At 32.2% G+C, this 17,246-nt stretch overlaps 3 protein-coding genes and 1 long non-coding RNA gene across 5 annotated transcripts in view; 1 reads left to right on the top strand and 3 right to left on the bottom strand.

Annotated features, from left to right (window-relative positions):
* Window positions 1-420, bottom strand: part of LOC104728508 (putative invertase inhibitor) — a 2,195-nt gene extending 1,775 nt beyond the window's left edge. The window contains exon 1 of one of the 2 annotated variants that reach the window (XM_019231450.1): window positions 17-420. In XM_019231450.1, coding sequence (XP_019086995.1) covers window positions 17-297 — 281 coding nt within the window. In that variant the 5' untranslated portion in view covers window positions 298-420. The remainder of the gene's footprint in view (window positions 1-16) is intronic. The other variant, XM_010447474.2, reaches the window with a different exon arrangement.
* Window positions 1,277-1,945, bottom strand: LOC104724679 (putative invertase inhibitor). Its single transcript, XM_010443219.2, has one exon. It carries the CDS (start codon window positions 1,821-1,823, stop codon window positions 1,284-1,286), a length of 540 nt encoding a protein of 179 aa, XP_010441521.1. The 5' UTR covers window positions 1,824-1,945; the 3' UTR covers window positions 1,277-1,283.
* On the bottom strand, window positions 2,849-4,392 carry LOC104724678. Its single transcript, XM_010443218.2, has 2 exons — window positions 3,916-4,392; window positions 2,849-3,389 (listed from the first exon to the last, which is right to left on the bottom strand). Exons 1-2 carry the CDS (start codon window positions 4,390-4,392, stop codon window positions 2,853-2,855), a joined length of 1,014 nt encoding a protein of 337 aa, XP_010441520.2. The 3' UTR covers window positions 2,849-2,852.
* LOC104724677 lies at window positions 13,451-17,015 on the top strand. Its single transcript, XR_757739.2, has 4 exons — window positions 13,451-14,210; window positions 14,551-15,677; window positions 15,766-15,947; window positions 16,576-17,015. It is a non-coding gene; the product is annotated as an uncharacterized LOC104724677 (long non-coding RNA).

Raw genomic sequence — 17,246 nt, 5'->3', positions numbered from 1 at the left:
GCAATCGCGTAGCGGCCTCTCCACATCATATTTATTCTCCTTGAGAATCTTGTTAGCCATTCCTTTCAAGCTTGTCGTTTTTGACACAGCGTTCTTCGTCGATGCGAAGACCAATCCTTCGAGACTTTTTGCGGTTTTGCTCTGCGGATGCTCTTCGAGAGACTTGATGCAGAAATCGTATTTGAGTTTCGGATCTTTCGCTGCAGCTTTCTTGCAAGAATCTGGAATCAGAGATTGTGCAGTTGCGAAAACGTTCAAGAGGAGAATGAACATAACAAAGTAAAGCAAGAACTTCATTTGTAGTTTTTTTTTTGGTTGTTGTGGGAAACAGAGGATTAATTGAGAATCGATTGATGAGTGAATTTGAAACTTTCTGATCCAATATATATATAGTACAATGAAAGAAACAATCTTATGGTTATTTTATGATATGAGATTTTTATAACTAACACAATGGCTTTTTTTAGAAGTGCTCATGTCACGCTTGACCACTCTGCTTACTGTCGTGTTTCCCTAATTATTCGTTTTAACACTCTTTCTCATACGCCGTCGTTTTATTGGCTTTTTATCTCCTTTAATTCAAACTATTTCTTGTCGATTTGTTTTGCAGTTCACATTGAAATATATCACTATTTCATATCGCTTTCAATTGTTGTACTTTCTTACGGTGAAGACTTGAAGTACATAAAATTTGGATTCGTGATATGCTAATTTTTAAGTCTCGCCACATACACCACCATAAGGTCAACGTAGCCTTATTCTCTAATATCTCTTAAGAGTTTCGTATGCACCCATCCTGCTCTCCACATGCTAGTGTTAAGCTAATTTGACTATGTATGAAGCATATATATTTGCTATTCGTTAAAGATTAGTATTTAGATGAGCACATTTGAGGATTGTTGTAGCAATGCTATTAGGCTTAATTAGTTACTTTTAAAAGTGCTACTAATTTAATATTGTCTTCGTAATGTTCGTACATAATTCCTAATGAGTAAAAATGACTATATGGCGATTGGCAAATATATGCTCTTGGGAGATATTTATTTGGTTTGATACGTTATGTACATACATAGTTAGTTTGCAACACATAATGGACGTATATAATATTGACGCATGCATGTCCAAAAATCTTGGTGGGTGGGTAAGTGTATGTGAAACTTTTTTTCAGAAAGTGTTGGCTTGATCATAAGATAAATTAGATAAGTACTCTTTATTCAAGGCAATTATATATATATATATATATATTACTCTAAGGTACATTATGAAATATTATTTTAGTAATTTCATTTCAACATATTTGTAAAAGATAAAGGAATCAGAATCATCTGATACAAAGTATCGTTATCTTTGGTAACCGGAGATTTCTGTGGCGTTTTTCTTTCTTTGAATCCAGTTTCACAAGTGCTTGGTGTATCCATTGCAGCACTCAGAACCGTGACAACAGTGTTGTAATCGCGTGATTTCATGCCAGCCAAAGCTTGGTTTAAAGAATCAATAGCATCGGTGTAAAGCTGGAGGCAGTCACGTAACGGCATCTCACTCATCTTGTTCATTTTCTTCCCCTTGAGAATCTTGTCAACGGTTCCTTTCAGGCTAGTCGCTTTGGACGCTGCGTTTTTGGTCGATGCCACGACTAATCCGGCGAGATCTTTTGCGGCTTTGCTCTGCGGGTTCGTCTCGAGAGACTTGACGCATATATCGTTTTTGAACTTTGGGTTTTTAGCTGCAGCTTTCTTGCAAGAATCTCGAATCAGAGTGTGTGCGGTTGAGAAACCGTTTAAGAGGAGAAAGAACGTAACAATTAGATAAAGCAAAAATTTCATCTTTTTTTTTTTCTTTTTTCTTTGAGGAAATTAGAAAGAAAAGTTTAATGAGAATCGATTGATGAACAAATTTATTTACTTTTGTGATCAAACTTATAATAAAATGAAAGCAGAGAATTGAACGGTTGTGTTTATGACATGAGATTTGATGACTAACACAACGGCTTTTTTTAGAGGGCTCATGTCACGCTTTACCACTACGCTCATGTCGAGTGGCCTAATTGCTCGTTTTAACACTCTTTCTTATACGCCGTCGTGTTCCTGCTTTTTTTTTTTTGTTTTTTGTTTTTGTAAAGAAATAAAAACATTCCGGTCCGTCCATATACATGATATCGTATGCACGCACTACGCAATAATGTTTTCGATGAAAATATTTCTTTTTTTTGTTGGAGTGATGAGAATTTATTAATAATAAATAAAAAAAAACCAGTCAACCGCATCTGTCTTTGACACGTACGGCCATAGACATCATCCATTCATCCTTCAAAATGTCATCAACTGCCACGGAACCAAATTAAAAACCTAAAAACCAAATGGTAACGTAAACGTAAAACTTGCTTACCCATGCTAGACAGTTTCTATACATTAATTGTGAGTAATAGGAACTATCTAGTTTTTTGCGAAAAAATGATAACACAGACTTATCAGGAAAGTCTGAGGATGAGACTCACTTATTAGTAGATAAAAATATTATAACAATTAGTATTATAGTTTAGATTATAAGAAACAAATTAGTAGATTAAAATACCTAAATGTCACTTATTAATATTTTTAATTAAGAATAATAAAATTAAAATTAAAGAATTGAACGTCACATAGTAAATTGGACAACATTCTTAGATATTTTAGTTAAGAATTTAAGATAGTATATTATACTAGAATTTTTTTCTTTAAATAATTAAAATGGCGTATGACTTAAATTTCAATATGTCAATGTTGCCAAAAAAATCATATTTGTCTCTTTCCTCTCAAAACTTTCTATGGTAAACATAAATCGATTTCAATTATTGAAACACCTTGACAGTTTCATCATAGCATATTAGTAAAAGCCAAAGGAATCAAAATTATCTGAAACAAAATATTGTTCTCGTTAGTAACGGGAGACTTCTGTTGCTTTCTTTCCTTGAATCCATCCTCGCAATTGCCCGGTGCATCCAAAGCAGCCCCCAGATTTACAGTAGCACTACTATAATCATGCGACTGAACGCTCGCTAAAGCAGTGTTTAACGAACCATTAGCATAGTCATAAAGCTCGACGCAATCGTGTAGCACTGTCTCTATACCTGGCCCATATCTCTTGCCCTTGAGGATCTGTTCAACGATTCCTTTCACATTCGTAGTTTTCGCCGCAGCATTCTTCGTCGATGCTATGACCAAACCTTCGAGTGTGGTCGCGGTTTTGCTTTGTGGATCTTGTGTAAGAGAATTGACGCAGAAATCGTATTTCATTTGCGGGTCTTTTGCGGCTGCTTTCTTGCAAGAATCTTGAATGAGAGTTTGAGCAGAAGCGAAACCGTTCAAGAGAAGAGAGCACATAACCAATGAAACCAAGAACTTCTTCTCTTTTTATTTATTTATTTTTCTTTGGAGGAAGTAGAGAAAATAAGAATTGATTGATGAAGAATAAGTTCACTTTGTGTTACAATTTATAGTAGAAAAGAACATAGAAGTTTACGGTAACGTAACAACTTTGCCATAACTCACTAATTGTTCATTTTTATACTCTTTCCTTATTTGTCGTTGAATCAAATGTATAAAAGTTACCAAATTGAAAATATTGACATTATTCCAAAATTTATAATTTCCTACATTCAATTAGTACTGGTAAGATATTCAAATTTAATGTTTATTTTCTAAATGTTCAATTTATTTGTTTGAACTTGGTCAACATGAAATATTTCTTTTCCATATACGCACGTGTCTAGGTTATTATTACTTTTTTTTTTTTTTTTCAACATACATTAAATTAAAAAGTAACTCCGTGATTGGTTGTCCAAACTGGAGGAAAAAAGTTTACAAAAGTAAGTTCAGAAACTAAAGATCTTGAAAAACGAGCCAGACAATCTGTTTTCACGTTTGACGTCCTCGGAACCTGGGTCAGAGTGAAGGAAGAGAAGGATAAGCTAAAAGAATGGAAATCTTCCAATAGGTTCGAGAAGGTTGGCCAATCATCGGGGGCCTGCACCATCGCCACGAGCTCGGCACTATCCGACTCAAAATTCTGACAATCTACCCCCATTGCCCGAAGGGACTCCATAGCCCATATTAAGGCTTGTAACTCCAAATGAAGGGGTGAAGGGCTATGTCTAAGACTTCGTGCTCCCAAAAGTAGCGCCCTATCTTCGCGATTACCATACCACCATCCCAAACCCACCAATGGATCCGAACCTTTCCAGGACCCATCGACCTGGCATCGAGTAGAAAAATCCCGTACCTCCAGGGTTGGCTGAGGAACCAAGTTATTCACAGATAATGACTTTGCCTCCTCCCAAAGAAGTTTATCGTTTGTCGCCTGATTTATAATGTCAATTGGCTCTGCCTCGATTCCTTGAAAAACCTTTTTATTCATGTCCTTCCAAATTGTCCACAAAATCCATGGAAGGACATAACCGCTGCCAGATCCCCCAGAATGTGAAGAAGCCCTCCAATAGAGAAAGTCTAAATTTGAATACACTGATCCATAGGAAATCCGTCCGGAATCAGCTAAACCGGAGACAACTCCCAAACAATACGCGAACGTGCACACTCAAAAAGGGCATGATTAATAGACTCCACCTCTGAGCCGCATCTTTTGCACGTAACATCACATCTGACACCCCGATGAGCTATCCATTCCAACACGGGAAGAGTACCAGACGCCATCTGCCAGAAGAAATGTTGGACCTTAGGAGGAACTTCGAGTTTCCAATCTTGTGCCCGCAGTACTGTGCATGATGGCCCATATTCGTCTTCCTTAAGTAATTCTCGTGCTAGCCTATAACCCGATTTCACCGAATACTTGCCTGATTTAGTGTAATGCCAAATCAGGCTATCTGGTTTCAGTGACTTACTAACCGCCAAGCTCCAGATAAGCGGAATGTCCGCTGGATCCATATACTCCTCAAGAATAGGCATGTGCCAGTCCATCGTAAGGGGATTGATTAAGTGGTTGACCATCAGGTTAGGATGTAGAATTCTCCCCCTACCATTAGCTGGTTTAGGCTGATAATCCGGAATCCAAGGATCCCTCCATACTGATATATTACATCCAGAACCTACTACCCACCGTGCCCCTTGTTCCACTAGTCCTTTAGTTGAAAATATGCTCCTCCACGCAAAGGATGGAGAATATGGTTTAGTTGCCAATAAAGGATGTTTTCTCCTAAAGTATCGACCGCGCATCACTCGAGCCATTAGAGAGTTCGGGTAATGGATTAGCCGCCAATACTGCTTAGCCAGCATTGCATCATTAAATTGTTCCAGAGCGCGAAAACCCAAACCCTCATCACATTTATCCAGACACATCTTATCCCAAACTACCCAATGCATGCCTCGAGCCTTATTCATTAGACTTCCACCAGAAGTTTGATATAGCACTCGTAAGTTTAGACGTTAACGCCTGTGACAATTTATAGCATGACATAACATGCGTCAGGAGTGCTAACGCAACTGAATTGATCATAATTTCCTTACCTCCTTTCAATAAGTACTTCGCCGACCAGCCATTAACTCGCTCATCCAAGCGATCATTAAGATAACTGAAAACTTTAGTCCTCGATCCCTGTAGGCTTTCAGGTATACCCAAGTAAGAACCCATACCGCCCTCTTTAGAAATACCAATTACTGTTTTTATCCGAGTCCGAACATCAGGCGGAACTTTCTTGCCAAACATGATAGAGGATTTCTCCAAATTTACCTCTTGGCCCGACGCTTTTCCATAATTACCTATGATATCCATAACCATTTTGCATTCCCACTCCTCAGCCTTACAAAAGAACAGACTATCATCGGCAAACAATAGATGCAAAATTGTAGGACAATCCCGCACAATAGAAATCCCCGTAAGTTTCTTCTCCCATTCTGCCTTGTTAATATTTGCTATCAGAACCTCTGTGCAAAGTATAAAAAAATACGGGGAAAGAGGGTCGCCCTGTCGTAAGCCCCTCTTTGGTGAAATAGATCCCCTGGGTTGACCATTCAGAAGAACTTGATACGACACCGAAGAAACACACCACATAATCCATGAAATCCACGGCCGATCAAATCCTAATCATAACCGCTTCCAGGAAACCCCATTCAACACGATCATACGCTTTACTCATATCCGTTTTAAATGCCAGAAACTCCGACTTGCAGCGTCGATTAGTATTTAACCCATGAAACATCTCATGAGCAACTAGAATATTATCAGTAATCAACCGACCAGAAACAAACGCCGATTGAGTTTCTGAAACCAAAGACGGCAGAAACCGCTTAAGCCTAAAACACAACACTTTGGAAATAATCTTATAGCTCACATTACAAAGACTGATCGGCTGAAACTCCGTCATACGCTGAGGTCGTTCCACCTTGGGAATGAGGCAAATATTCGTCTCATTTAGGCGAGGATCAAAACGACCTGAGCGAAAAAATTCTTTAACCAAAGCCACCAGGTCGCCTTTTAATGAAGACCAAAACTGTTGGAAGAATAAAGCCGTAATACCATCAGGACCTGGAGATTTGTCAGGATGCATAGCAAACAAGGCTTTCCGAACCTCCGACTCCGTAATTTCCCTAGTTAAGCTTCGATTCATATTATCTGTAATGAGAGGTGAGATCTCCTAAAGCATCTCAGATATACCGCGTACATCTGATCTTTTAAAAAGCTCCTCAAAATATTTGGAAGCAATAGTCTCCATTCCCAAGGGCGATTCATCCCAAACATTATCCGGGCCAAATAAGCCTACAATCTTGTTCTGCACCCTCCTCTGTTTAGTCGAAGCATGAACATATTTTGTATTTTTGTCTCCCACACGTAGCCAGAATTTCCTACTATTCTGTTGCCAATAGAACTCCTCATCCCGATAAGCCTCTTTTAGTTTTCTCTCTATACCCTGAATTTCTTCCTGAGAAATCGAGTCATCCATCTTTGCCTCCTGCAAGGCTACCTTAAGGGAAGAAATAAGAGACAGAACAGACGACACATTATTCTTTCGCCACCACGAAATCGAATTTCGACAATTCCTAATTTTATCCACAAAAGCCGGTATCCGAAAATTATTTGTACGTGCCCACCCTGACTCTACCACTCCTAATAGGCCATCCTTATCCAGCCAGCGTTTATCAAAACGGATCTGCCTATTCCGTCTTGAAACTGTTTTCAGGCAGGTTGCCAAAATTGGGCAGTGATCGGACCCAACCATCTCCAAATAATCAACCTTCGAGTTTGGAAAAAAACCTTGCCAATCCTCATTACCTAAGGCCCGATCTAAGCGACACTGAACCACGGAATGAACCAATATCCATTAGCTTCTCCCATACCTTTGCCCGATTTTGCGGGACTGGATCCCCATAAACAAAAGACAAAAATACCAAATGTTGACCAAAGAACGCTTGAACATCAATAATTCGATCACTATCAAATGTCTAGGTTATTCTTTTCAAAGGAAAAAAACACATTCTGGTCTGAAAAATAGAGTTTGAAAATTTGAATAGTTTACACTTTACAGACTTGGCCAATTATTTTGCTTGAACATATTCCGATTAAAAAATTAAATTTATTTTGGGGCATACAACAATATGTTCTCTAAATAAAATTGGACTATTTCTCAAATTATTTATGTCATCTTTGTTAATCTTTTCTGTCAATCCAGAATTAACAAATTAAATGTACCTAAATCTGAATGTGACCTTTTTAGAAAATCCATAAGTGTCCGAATGGTGACTGCGTATTTGGTTGTGCGGGACAAATAATTTAGTAGTGCGGTACGGTTCAACTGCGGTTCTTGCGGGACAAATATATTTGCGGGACAAGTGCGGCTTATACAAAATAAACGGTCCAGGATAAAATTTGATTGGTGAAAAAGATAACTGCGGTACATAATTAAATAGTTGAATGATAGAAAATACAAAAAGGTGCAAATTATAATTGAATTAATAAATTTAGACTCATGATTTTTGTTTATCTTACTATGTACAATAATACTATCTACTTTATTATTAATAAGAATTATATTTTTTGTATTTGCAACCACATGTTACAAATTTATTTGTTAACATAGAAACTGAATTTATAATTATTTACATCAACTGTTATAATTTGAAATCCATTAAAAAATTTTTTTTGGTGAAAACTCCATTGAATTATTTAACCAATATATTCTTTGTATTTAATCATTTGAAAAATACCTTATAAATCAAATGTTATATACTAATGTTTTTTAAAAAAGGTAATATGTAAGTGAGAGAAGAGAGAGGAGATAAGAATAATGTCTTTTTCTTTTTGTATTTGCATTTTTTCTCTTCAGAAAATAGTAGTATAAAAAATATTATTTTTAGTATTAAATTAAAAAAGCACTGTATATCTGTGCGTTTTTCAAAACCACTGGATAAAAGACTGATGGCTATTACAAAAGCGGTTCAGTGTATAATCCGTTGGATAAAACCGCAGATCTCTGTTTTTTTTCTTCTGGTAAACCGCAAATTTTTAAAAAAACAACTGATTGGTGACTAACTACGGTTTTGACCACAAAAAGTTTGAAAAACGCTTTCTTGTTGTTTCCATTCACTGCCTAAATTTGAATATTACTGCGGACTAAACTTTTATTATAGCGCATTAAAAGCTCTCTTGTCCGTTAGGAGGACCATTACCAATTAAATGTTATACTTATATCTTTAAAGCTTTAATTTTTTCAAATCATTATTCATAATTATGCTTTTAAATTCAATATAAAATAGAATTAATAGCTACTGCACTAAACTATCTTCATTTTTATTTTACATAAATAATCTGTTGACAAAAATTTGATTCAAAACAATTGTTTTTCATCCTTTATTACTGCAAGCTAAAATTTAATATGGGGAATACATTTTTTTTTTCCATTAGCGGTTTAGTCCATCCCAACCATTATAATTTTTAATATATATATAGTATCTAAAATATAAAGTCTTATATTTTTATATATTCCAAAGCTTTAAAATTTTCTAACCATAACTCATAATTATATTTGATAACAAATTAACAAATAATTACTAAATGAAACTATATTGGTTTTTAAATACTAAAAAATAATATCTCGATAAAAATTGTCTCATCTTTTAATGAATACTATATAGGAACTCGCGGTACACCCGTGGGGCTAATTTGTTTATTTAAAAAGCTAAATGTAAAAAGCTAAATGTTATTAGTTTAGTAGACTTACTATATATATGACTAATGTTTTTTATTTATTAAATGTACATATGTAGTGTACAATGATTATGTTTGAGTTTCACCGTTTTAAAATATATGAATTATATTGTAGCGTTCATTAAGCAATGATTTAGTAGAATGCAGAAATATATATATATACTAGAATTTGTACCCGTGCACGCACGAGATTTTAATTTAAAATAATTCTTATTAATAGAAATTATTGAGCTCAAATATAATCATTCCAACTTTTGAGTATAAATATATAACTTACTTTACTAAGTGATATATATTTTTTAAGATAATATTTCTTTGTTATATCTATTTACGATTTTACGTGGGATTTTAGTTAATTTTTTTTATCTATAAGAATCATTGAATATGAATATAACTTGAAGATTAAAAGATAGATCTATATAATTGCCGTACTTATTTTACTAATCTATATATAACATATATTGTCTAGTGTCGCAATAATATTGTCGACAATCTTCTGACTTTTTTTTTTTTTTTAAAGAGTTCATTCCATATTCATATCCTATGAAAACATAATTTTAAAGTTCTAACTTCAATGTTGATCGTTGACCTAATTATAGAGACCATTTAAACATATCGATATCTTATATTAAATGATAATATACAAAGTTTCATTAACAGTTTGTATTAAATGCTAATATTAGCTTGGATTAGTGAATAGATATTCATTGTGGGGAACATTTTTATATATATATATATAAAATACTATTTTTAATATTCCTTTTGCTAAAAAAAAAAGTCAAGAATATTCCCTACAATGAATATATATTCACTAATCCAAGCTACACATTTTTCTAAAATCTCATATGTTATTTGCAGATGTTAATTTTGTAATGCAACCCAGCTTTGTCTTCTAAAAAATACATAGTGTACTTTAAATATATTGTTTTTGCCAATGTTTTGGGTTAAAAGCATTTGATAATATATATATATATATATATATATATATATTATATCATGTTATAAAATTGTAGCTCCATTTGATAATATACCTTATGAGATATGCTACACAAATCACATGCTACTTTTTGTAACGGCTTGGATATCATTTTTTCTATATTTCCTGACCATTGATTTTGTTTTTTTAGATAGATTATCTTTTCAAAATTTTTTTCATAGTTTTCCCAAGAAAAAGTGTGTCCCTTACAATGTATTTGTTTTAGATCAAAACTTTTAAGTTAAGTTAAATTAAGTAATTAATCTTTTCTTTCTTATAAGTAATTTAATAATAAATCTTTATGGTATGTGTTTCTTAGAAACTAATGTTTCACTTCAATTTTATTTTCATGTTTAGATTTTTATAAATACAATTACATAACTTGTTTTTTTACTCCACCATGCATTAAAATCTTACTTACATTCTAAAACTCATTAACCCATTCTAAATTTTGGAATATAATCATTTTTGGTTATAATTTTAATAATAACATTATTACTAAAACAATTTTATAGTATTATTTTTACTATTTTAAAATTTTCATTTAATTTACTTAATTCATTTTTAGATAGTTATTATTTAATAAAAAATATATTATTGTTTATACTATTTTGAAATTTATTTAATTTTAGTTAATTCGTTTATTATTTATTTTTTACTATTATTAATTATAATTAATAAATATGCAATGAATGAATATTAAAAATAGTATTTATATATATATATATATATGTAAATGATTAGGTGGATGCTGATGTGGAGGAAGGAGAAGTGAGCAAAGTTAACTTTATATATATAGATATATTTGAAGTTAGAGTAAATTATATTGACATATTTAAATTATATTGTTAAATTTAAATATGTCAGTAAAAGATAATTTGGGTTTGTAATTTTGTTTGTTTCATATATAAATAATCTAACACTATATATATATATATATATATATTTGAAGTTAGAGTTAATAGTATTTAAATTATATTGTTAAATTTAAATATGTCAGTAAAAGATAATTTGGGTTTGTAATTTTGTTTGTTTCATATATAAATAATCTAACACTTTAATATATATAGTTTTCTTGTGCAATGAAAATAAAAGTGGTGAAATTTTGTTTTCCATATCAATTATACTTTGAATATAAAATGTAAAAAAACAGTCCTATGAAAGAATGGAATAAAAAACACTACATGCTTTAAGACATATATATATATATATATATNAATAAAAAATATATTATTGTTTATACTATTTTGAAATTTATTTAATTTTAGTTAATTCGTTTATTATTTATTTTTTACTATTATTAATTATAATTAATAAATATGCAATGAATGAATATTAAAAATAGTATTTATATATATATATATATATGTAAATGATTAGGTGGATGCTGATGTGGAGGAAGGAGAAGTGAGCAAAGTTAACTTTATATATATAGATATATTTGAAGTTAGAGTAAATTATATTGACATATTTAAATTATATTGTTAAATTTAAATATGTCAGTAAAAGATAATTTGGGTTTGTAATTTTGTTTGTTTCATATATAAATAATCTAACACTATATATATATATATATATATATTTGAAGTTAGAGTTAATAGTATTTAAATTATATTGTTAAATTTAAATATGTCAGTAAAAGATAATTTGGGTTTGTAATTTTGTTTGTTTCATATATAAATAATCTAACACTTTAATATATATATATTTCTTGTGCAATGAAAATAAAAGTGGTGAAATTTTGTTTTCCATATCAATTATACTTTGAATATAAAATGTAAAAAAACAGTCCTATGAAAGAATGGAATAAAAAACACTACATGCTTTAAGACATATATATATATATATATATTTGTATAAAATGGAGATAATATGATTTGTACAAAAATTTGAATGTTTAATAGAATGTAAACTTATACGATTCTGAACTGCCAAGGATGATATGGCTGTTTCAAATATTTGAAAACCAAATCCTTCAATATCCTAAAGAAATATGATGCGAACGTTGAGACAAGCTACAATAATGATNATATATATATATATATATGTAAATGATTAGGTGGATGCTGATGTGGAGGAAGGAGAAGTGAGCAAAGTTAACTTTATATATATAGATATATTTGAAGTTAGAGTAAATTATATTGACATATTTAAATTATATTGTTAAATTTAAATATGTCAGTAAAAGATAATTTGGGTTTGTAATTTTGTTTGTTTCATATATAAATAATCTAACACTATATATATATATATATATATATTTGAAGTTAGAGTTAATAGTATTTAAATTATATTGTTAAATTTAAATATGTCAGTAAAAGATAATTTGGGTTTGTAATTTTGTTTGTTTCATATATAAATAATCTAACACTTTAATATATATAGTTTTCTTGTGCAATGAAAATAAAAGTGGTGAAATTTTGTTTTCCATATCAATTATACTTTGAATATAAAATGTAAAAAAACAGTCCTATGAAAGAATGGAATAAAAAACACTACATGCTTTAAGACATATATATATATATATATATTTGTATAAAATGGAGATAATATGATTTGTACAAAAATTTGAATGTTTAATAGAATGTAAACTTATACGATTCTGAACTGCCAAGGATGATATGGCTGTTTCAAATATTTGAAAACCAAATCCTTCAATATCCTAAAGAAATATGATGCGAACGTTGAGACAAGCTACAATAATGATGCTTTTGCCTCGGGAAACTTCCATCAACGAGCAAAGCAAATTGCATTATTGAATGGATTTAATGAATTTGAAGTTGACCCTAATCTTCTTTGTCCTCACACAACACACTGGCACAATAGACACGTCTGCCCGCTAGGATTCGCTGAAGAAATACGACAAGTGTTAGCAGGCTTTCATAATCAATACGCATGGCCACAATCAAATCCAGATCATCCGGTCTACAGAGTTGAAGGGAAAAAATACAAGATAAAGTGATATATTCCAGGCCAAATGATCTATGTCACAGAGGTCGCCTCAGACAGTGAAGAAGACGACAACAGATAAGATAAATGTCGCCTCTCTTTTGGAGACAGGGGGAATAAATAATAAGTGTGTGATATATGATAGTGAAGTATATGGTTATGAGAGAGTTGAATAAATGGAGGGTTGTAAAATAAAGTAGATAGTTGAATAAATGGAGGGTTGTAAAATAAAGCATAAAAATATCTTAAGGAATATTCTATGTAATATTCCCTAAGACTTGTAATATAAATACTAAGGCTTGGTGAAGAGTTTCATTCAAGCTTAAGTGAGTGAGTTTGAGTAAGAGTCTTAAGAGTTCTTGTAATCTTTTGAGTGTTTCAATAATAAAGTTTATCCCCTTGTATAAAGATCTTTCTTATATACTTACATAATCTTTTTCCAAATACTTCCTAAACACTTAGCATTGATCCTAAAAACCTCCTAAGTGGAACCAGTTGCATCACAAAGGAGCCAAATCAAGGACCGAAGAGATCTTCAGGATTTAGTTCAGAAAAACAAGCTAGCCAAAGCTTCGCAACTCCTACTCTCTATCTCTAATTTGAATTTGGATTGTCTTCATCTCTTGTTGTTACCTATTGTTGATGATTGTATTTAGATTTTCATTCATTGTTGTAGGAGAATTATTTTACAATTTAAGCTTAGTCGCAATGATTTTAGAAAACGGTAGTGATAATTTGGATTCATGAAAATGATTTTTTGTTTATTTCGTGGTTGATCGAGCTGATCTGTAGCTTTTCGTTATCTAATTTGTTATATAAGATCATATCCTTCAGTTGATTAATAGAATAATTGGTTACATTTGTGGAGGAAGCTTAGATTTTCAATATGGTGCTCTCTGGTTTTAACAATGAGGTTATTGACATGTTGATGAAACTGATATTGTAATAGGGATAAACTTGTCTTTGATATTTGCAGGACGAGCAAGCCATGAGAGAATGGTGATGCAGAATTGTCTAAACATTTACGAGAGCTAGGTTCTTGTCTTCTGTCAATGAACCCTCATCAGATGTGACTGACAAGGACATAATTGATTTTGTAAGTTAACAACACATGTCATTCTAGATTTCAGAGAATTGGAATTTTTTTGAGTTGGTTGTATATTTGTTTATTCTATCTTTCTCTTTGTTGTAAAAAGGATAACAAGACTATTAAGGACCTCGTAGTGGGTTTATATCTTTAGCTGCCTTCTCAATGATCTGTTATCATGTTTACATGATTAAATCATCAATGAACGTGACATCTTGTAGACTTTGCTGCTACTTTAAGTTCATTAACATTGAAATGTTCAACCATCTTGTATTTATACGTGTCTTTTGTGTTTACTGCAAAGCTTGTCAGTGTCTAATATCAATTATTCTCTGTGTGGAAATTAAAGGCTTTAGCACAAGAGCATGGACAAGGTATGGCTAAGAAAGGGACCGGAGAGATTTACGAGCTTTGGTTCAAAAATACAAGCTAGCCAATGCTTCGCAACTCCCAATCTCTATATCGTGTAACTTTGATTTGCACATGTCTCTGTTTCGACACATGGATTCATGACTTTTAAAATAAAATATTCAGGAAGGACTATTTGTAATTCATGATGGTCTTCATGAAAAACTTAAAAAAACTTCATGAAAAGGTTTAAAATGATATAAAACGTAAAAAACGGGCTATTAAAACTGTTTATTGGAAATATGCTATTATTTTAGTCATTCTTTATGATTTGCTTTGAGCTTCAACCTTTGACATGTGATCATCTTACTTTTGTTGCCTTGAAATTCCAGTAATGGGTTCATAGAGATTTGCATAAAGTTGAAACATTTTTCTATCTTAGAATCCCTAAAACATCTCACTTTCACTCTATTTCACTTGAACTAAAACTCTTGACAACAAGAATTGCTATGGTTTTCACTATCTTTTTTAGGAGTACAAGAGTTTATGAAATTTCTGCGTTTGTCAATAAATCGGGGCCATATCCTATGCATGTGTCATGAAACATTATGTTCGGTCTATAGATGATCGAACAAATCGTCACTATGTGTCGATCAAATTGAGAATAATTTAATTCAGGAAATTTTTTTTGAACTTTATGATAACCTTCATAAAATGTTTGGATTTCAGGATGACTTTCATAAAAATTATGGATATTGGTAAACAGCAAGATATGCATAAATCTCCTTACTAATGGAGTAATTTTTGACATATTAAGGCAAACTCCAAAAAAGAGAGTTAGAAACACATTTATTTAAGTTTAGAAAGAATTCAATAATATTTAGGAATGACACCTTGAAATTCCAGGTAGCTTTCATAAACATAAATTCAGTGATGTTTAGGAAGGATTCTTTGAAATTTAAGATGGTTTTCATTAAAAGAAAATGAGTTGTTTGGCACTAAGAGAGTGTAACAAATAAGTCAAACTGGTTAACAATAAACATTAATATAGGTAAAACAAGGCTGGATGCAAACAAAATTATTCAGGAATGATTGAATGATGTTTAGGAAGGATCCTTTAAAATTCAGGTTGGCTTTCATAAAAAAAAAGCTCTATTTTAAGTTGTAGACTTTCACAGTTAACTCCAATTTTACCTCATCAGTAACTTCAATTCAGGAGGTGATCCGTCAACACAAGACAGGGGAAAAAGAACCAATGTGGCTACAAAAGCTAGGAGTTGTAAGGAAGGGATCATTAAAGGACGTTTGTTATGACAATTATTCTCCACAATCGCTCGTTCCTCTAAAACCACTACAAGTTATAAATCTTGGAAGAGCTAAGCAGTAGAAGCCTAGAAGGTGATCGTCACTCAGATCCCACTTTTCTCTTACCATTTTTTCAAAATCTGAATCTAGTTTAAGTCTTGTTACTAGCTTAAGAATCTTAGTTGACTGATATGGAATTATAATACTGACATCATTATTTTTGATAAACAAAGCAAGTTTTGTTGATAAATAAACTATACTAAACAAGATGATCCAATTCTACATCAAGACTCTAGCTACATGTCGTATTCGTTAACTCCACCTCGTTTTACGGAGTTGATCGGTTGCTTCTTTATCCTTTTACCGTTAACTTGAGACCCATGGTTGAAGTTTCAAAAGCTGAATCTTTCTAGTCTTATAGTTTCTTCTCCTGTACCACCAAAAAAGTTTTACAGAGGTGAGAGAGAGAATGATCAGTTTTACATAGGTATGTTTTACAAGCTTAACCATGCTCTCACAATTCCGACTTGGTTCCGTTTCAATGGAATGAAGGATGTTAGAAATTAGGATCTATGAACTCTATAACTTTCTTTTTGTACTCGACGTGGTTATTCCTCACTCTCACTTCGTAAAACAAGTCAACAACGCCTCATCTGATAAGCTCCTCATCTATTGAATCACTCTTTGCTATTGAATCTCACCTTCATTGATTCAAATCCAGATCTGATAAGCTCCTCATAAACGGTGGCTCAAAATCATTATCTCCGTCGTCAACATCGTCACGATCTATCGATCCAGAATGCTCACCACACACCATTTGATTACAGAGGAGATCGAGAGAGATTGAACTTATCAAATTCATTATCGTTGTGAAAACCCGAGCTCCAAACACATGCTCTTTCCTCAAAAACAGAGCTTGTGGATTCGTCGGAGATTTTGTCCATTTAACACAAGCCTAAGCATCTTTGACTGAATCTCCAACATATTCGTCGTTAATTCCAAATATGGTTTGTGAAGAAGAAGAAGAAGAAAAAGAGAGATTGAAAGCTTCACATAAATCAAAATTGTAAGATTCTTGTGATTATAATTTGTTCTTTTTTCTCTTTCTCTCATAAATTTAATAATTAATTTTAGAGTAATATTATTAATATAATAAAAGTGCTGGAAATTTTGAGCGTTTGTGCTAATTGATATTTTACAAATATCGAAGGGAAAGATCTTCCTAATTCCTAATTGAATGTGATGAGTAATTAGATGAAATGAGATATCTCCTAATATCTGTTTTGGAAATATATTAAATCTAATCAGTTAGTTTGTTTCTTAAAATCGTTTTGTAAAATTCTTGGAGAGAAGGAAGAGCCGAGAACTTGGCTAGGAGATCTTACACTCAAC

This window comes from Camelina sativa, chromosome 11 (genome assembly GCF_000633955.1).
Source record: "Camelina sativa cultivar DH55 chromosome 11, Cs, whole genome shotgun sequence".
Classification (NCBI taxonomy): Eukaryota; Viridiplantae; Streptophyta; class Magnoliopsida; order Brassicales; family Brassicaceae; genus Camelina; species Camelina sativa.
The sequence above is the reverse complement of the archived record's forward strand: the minus strand, read 5'-3'. Positions and strand labels throughout refer to the sequence as shown.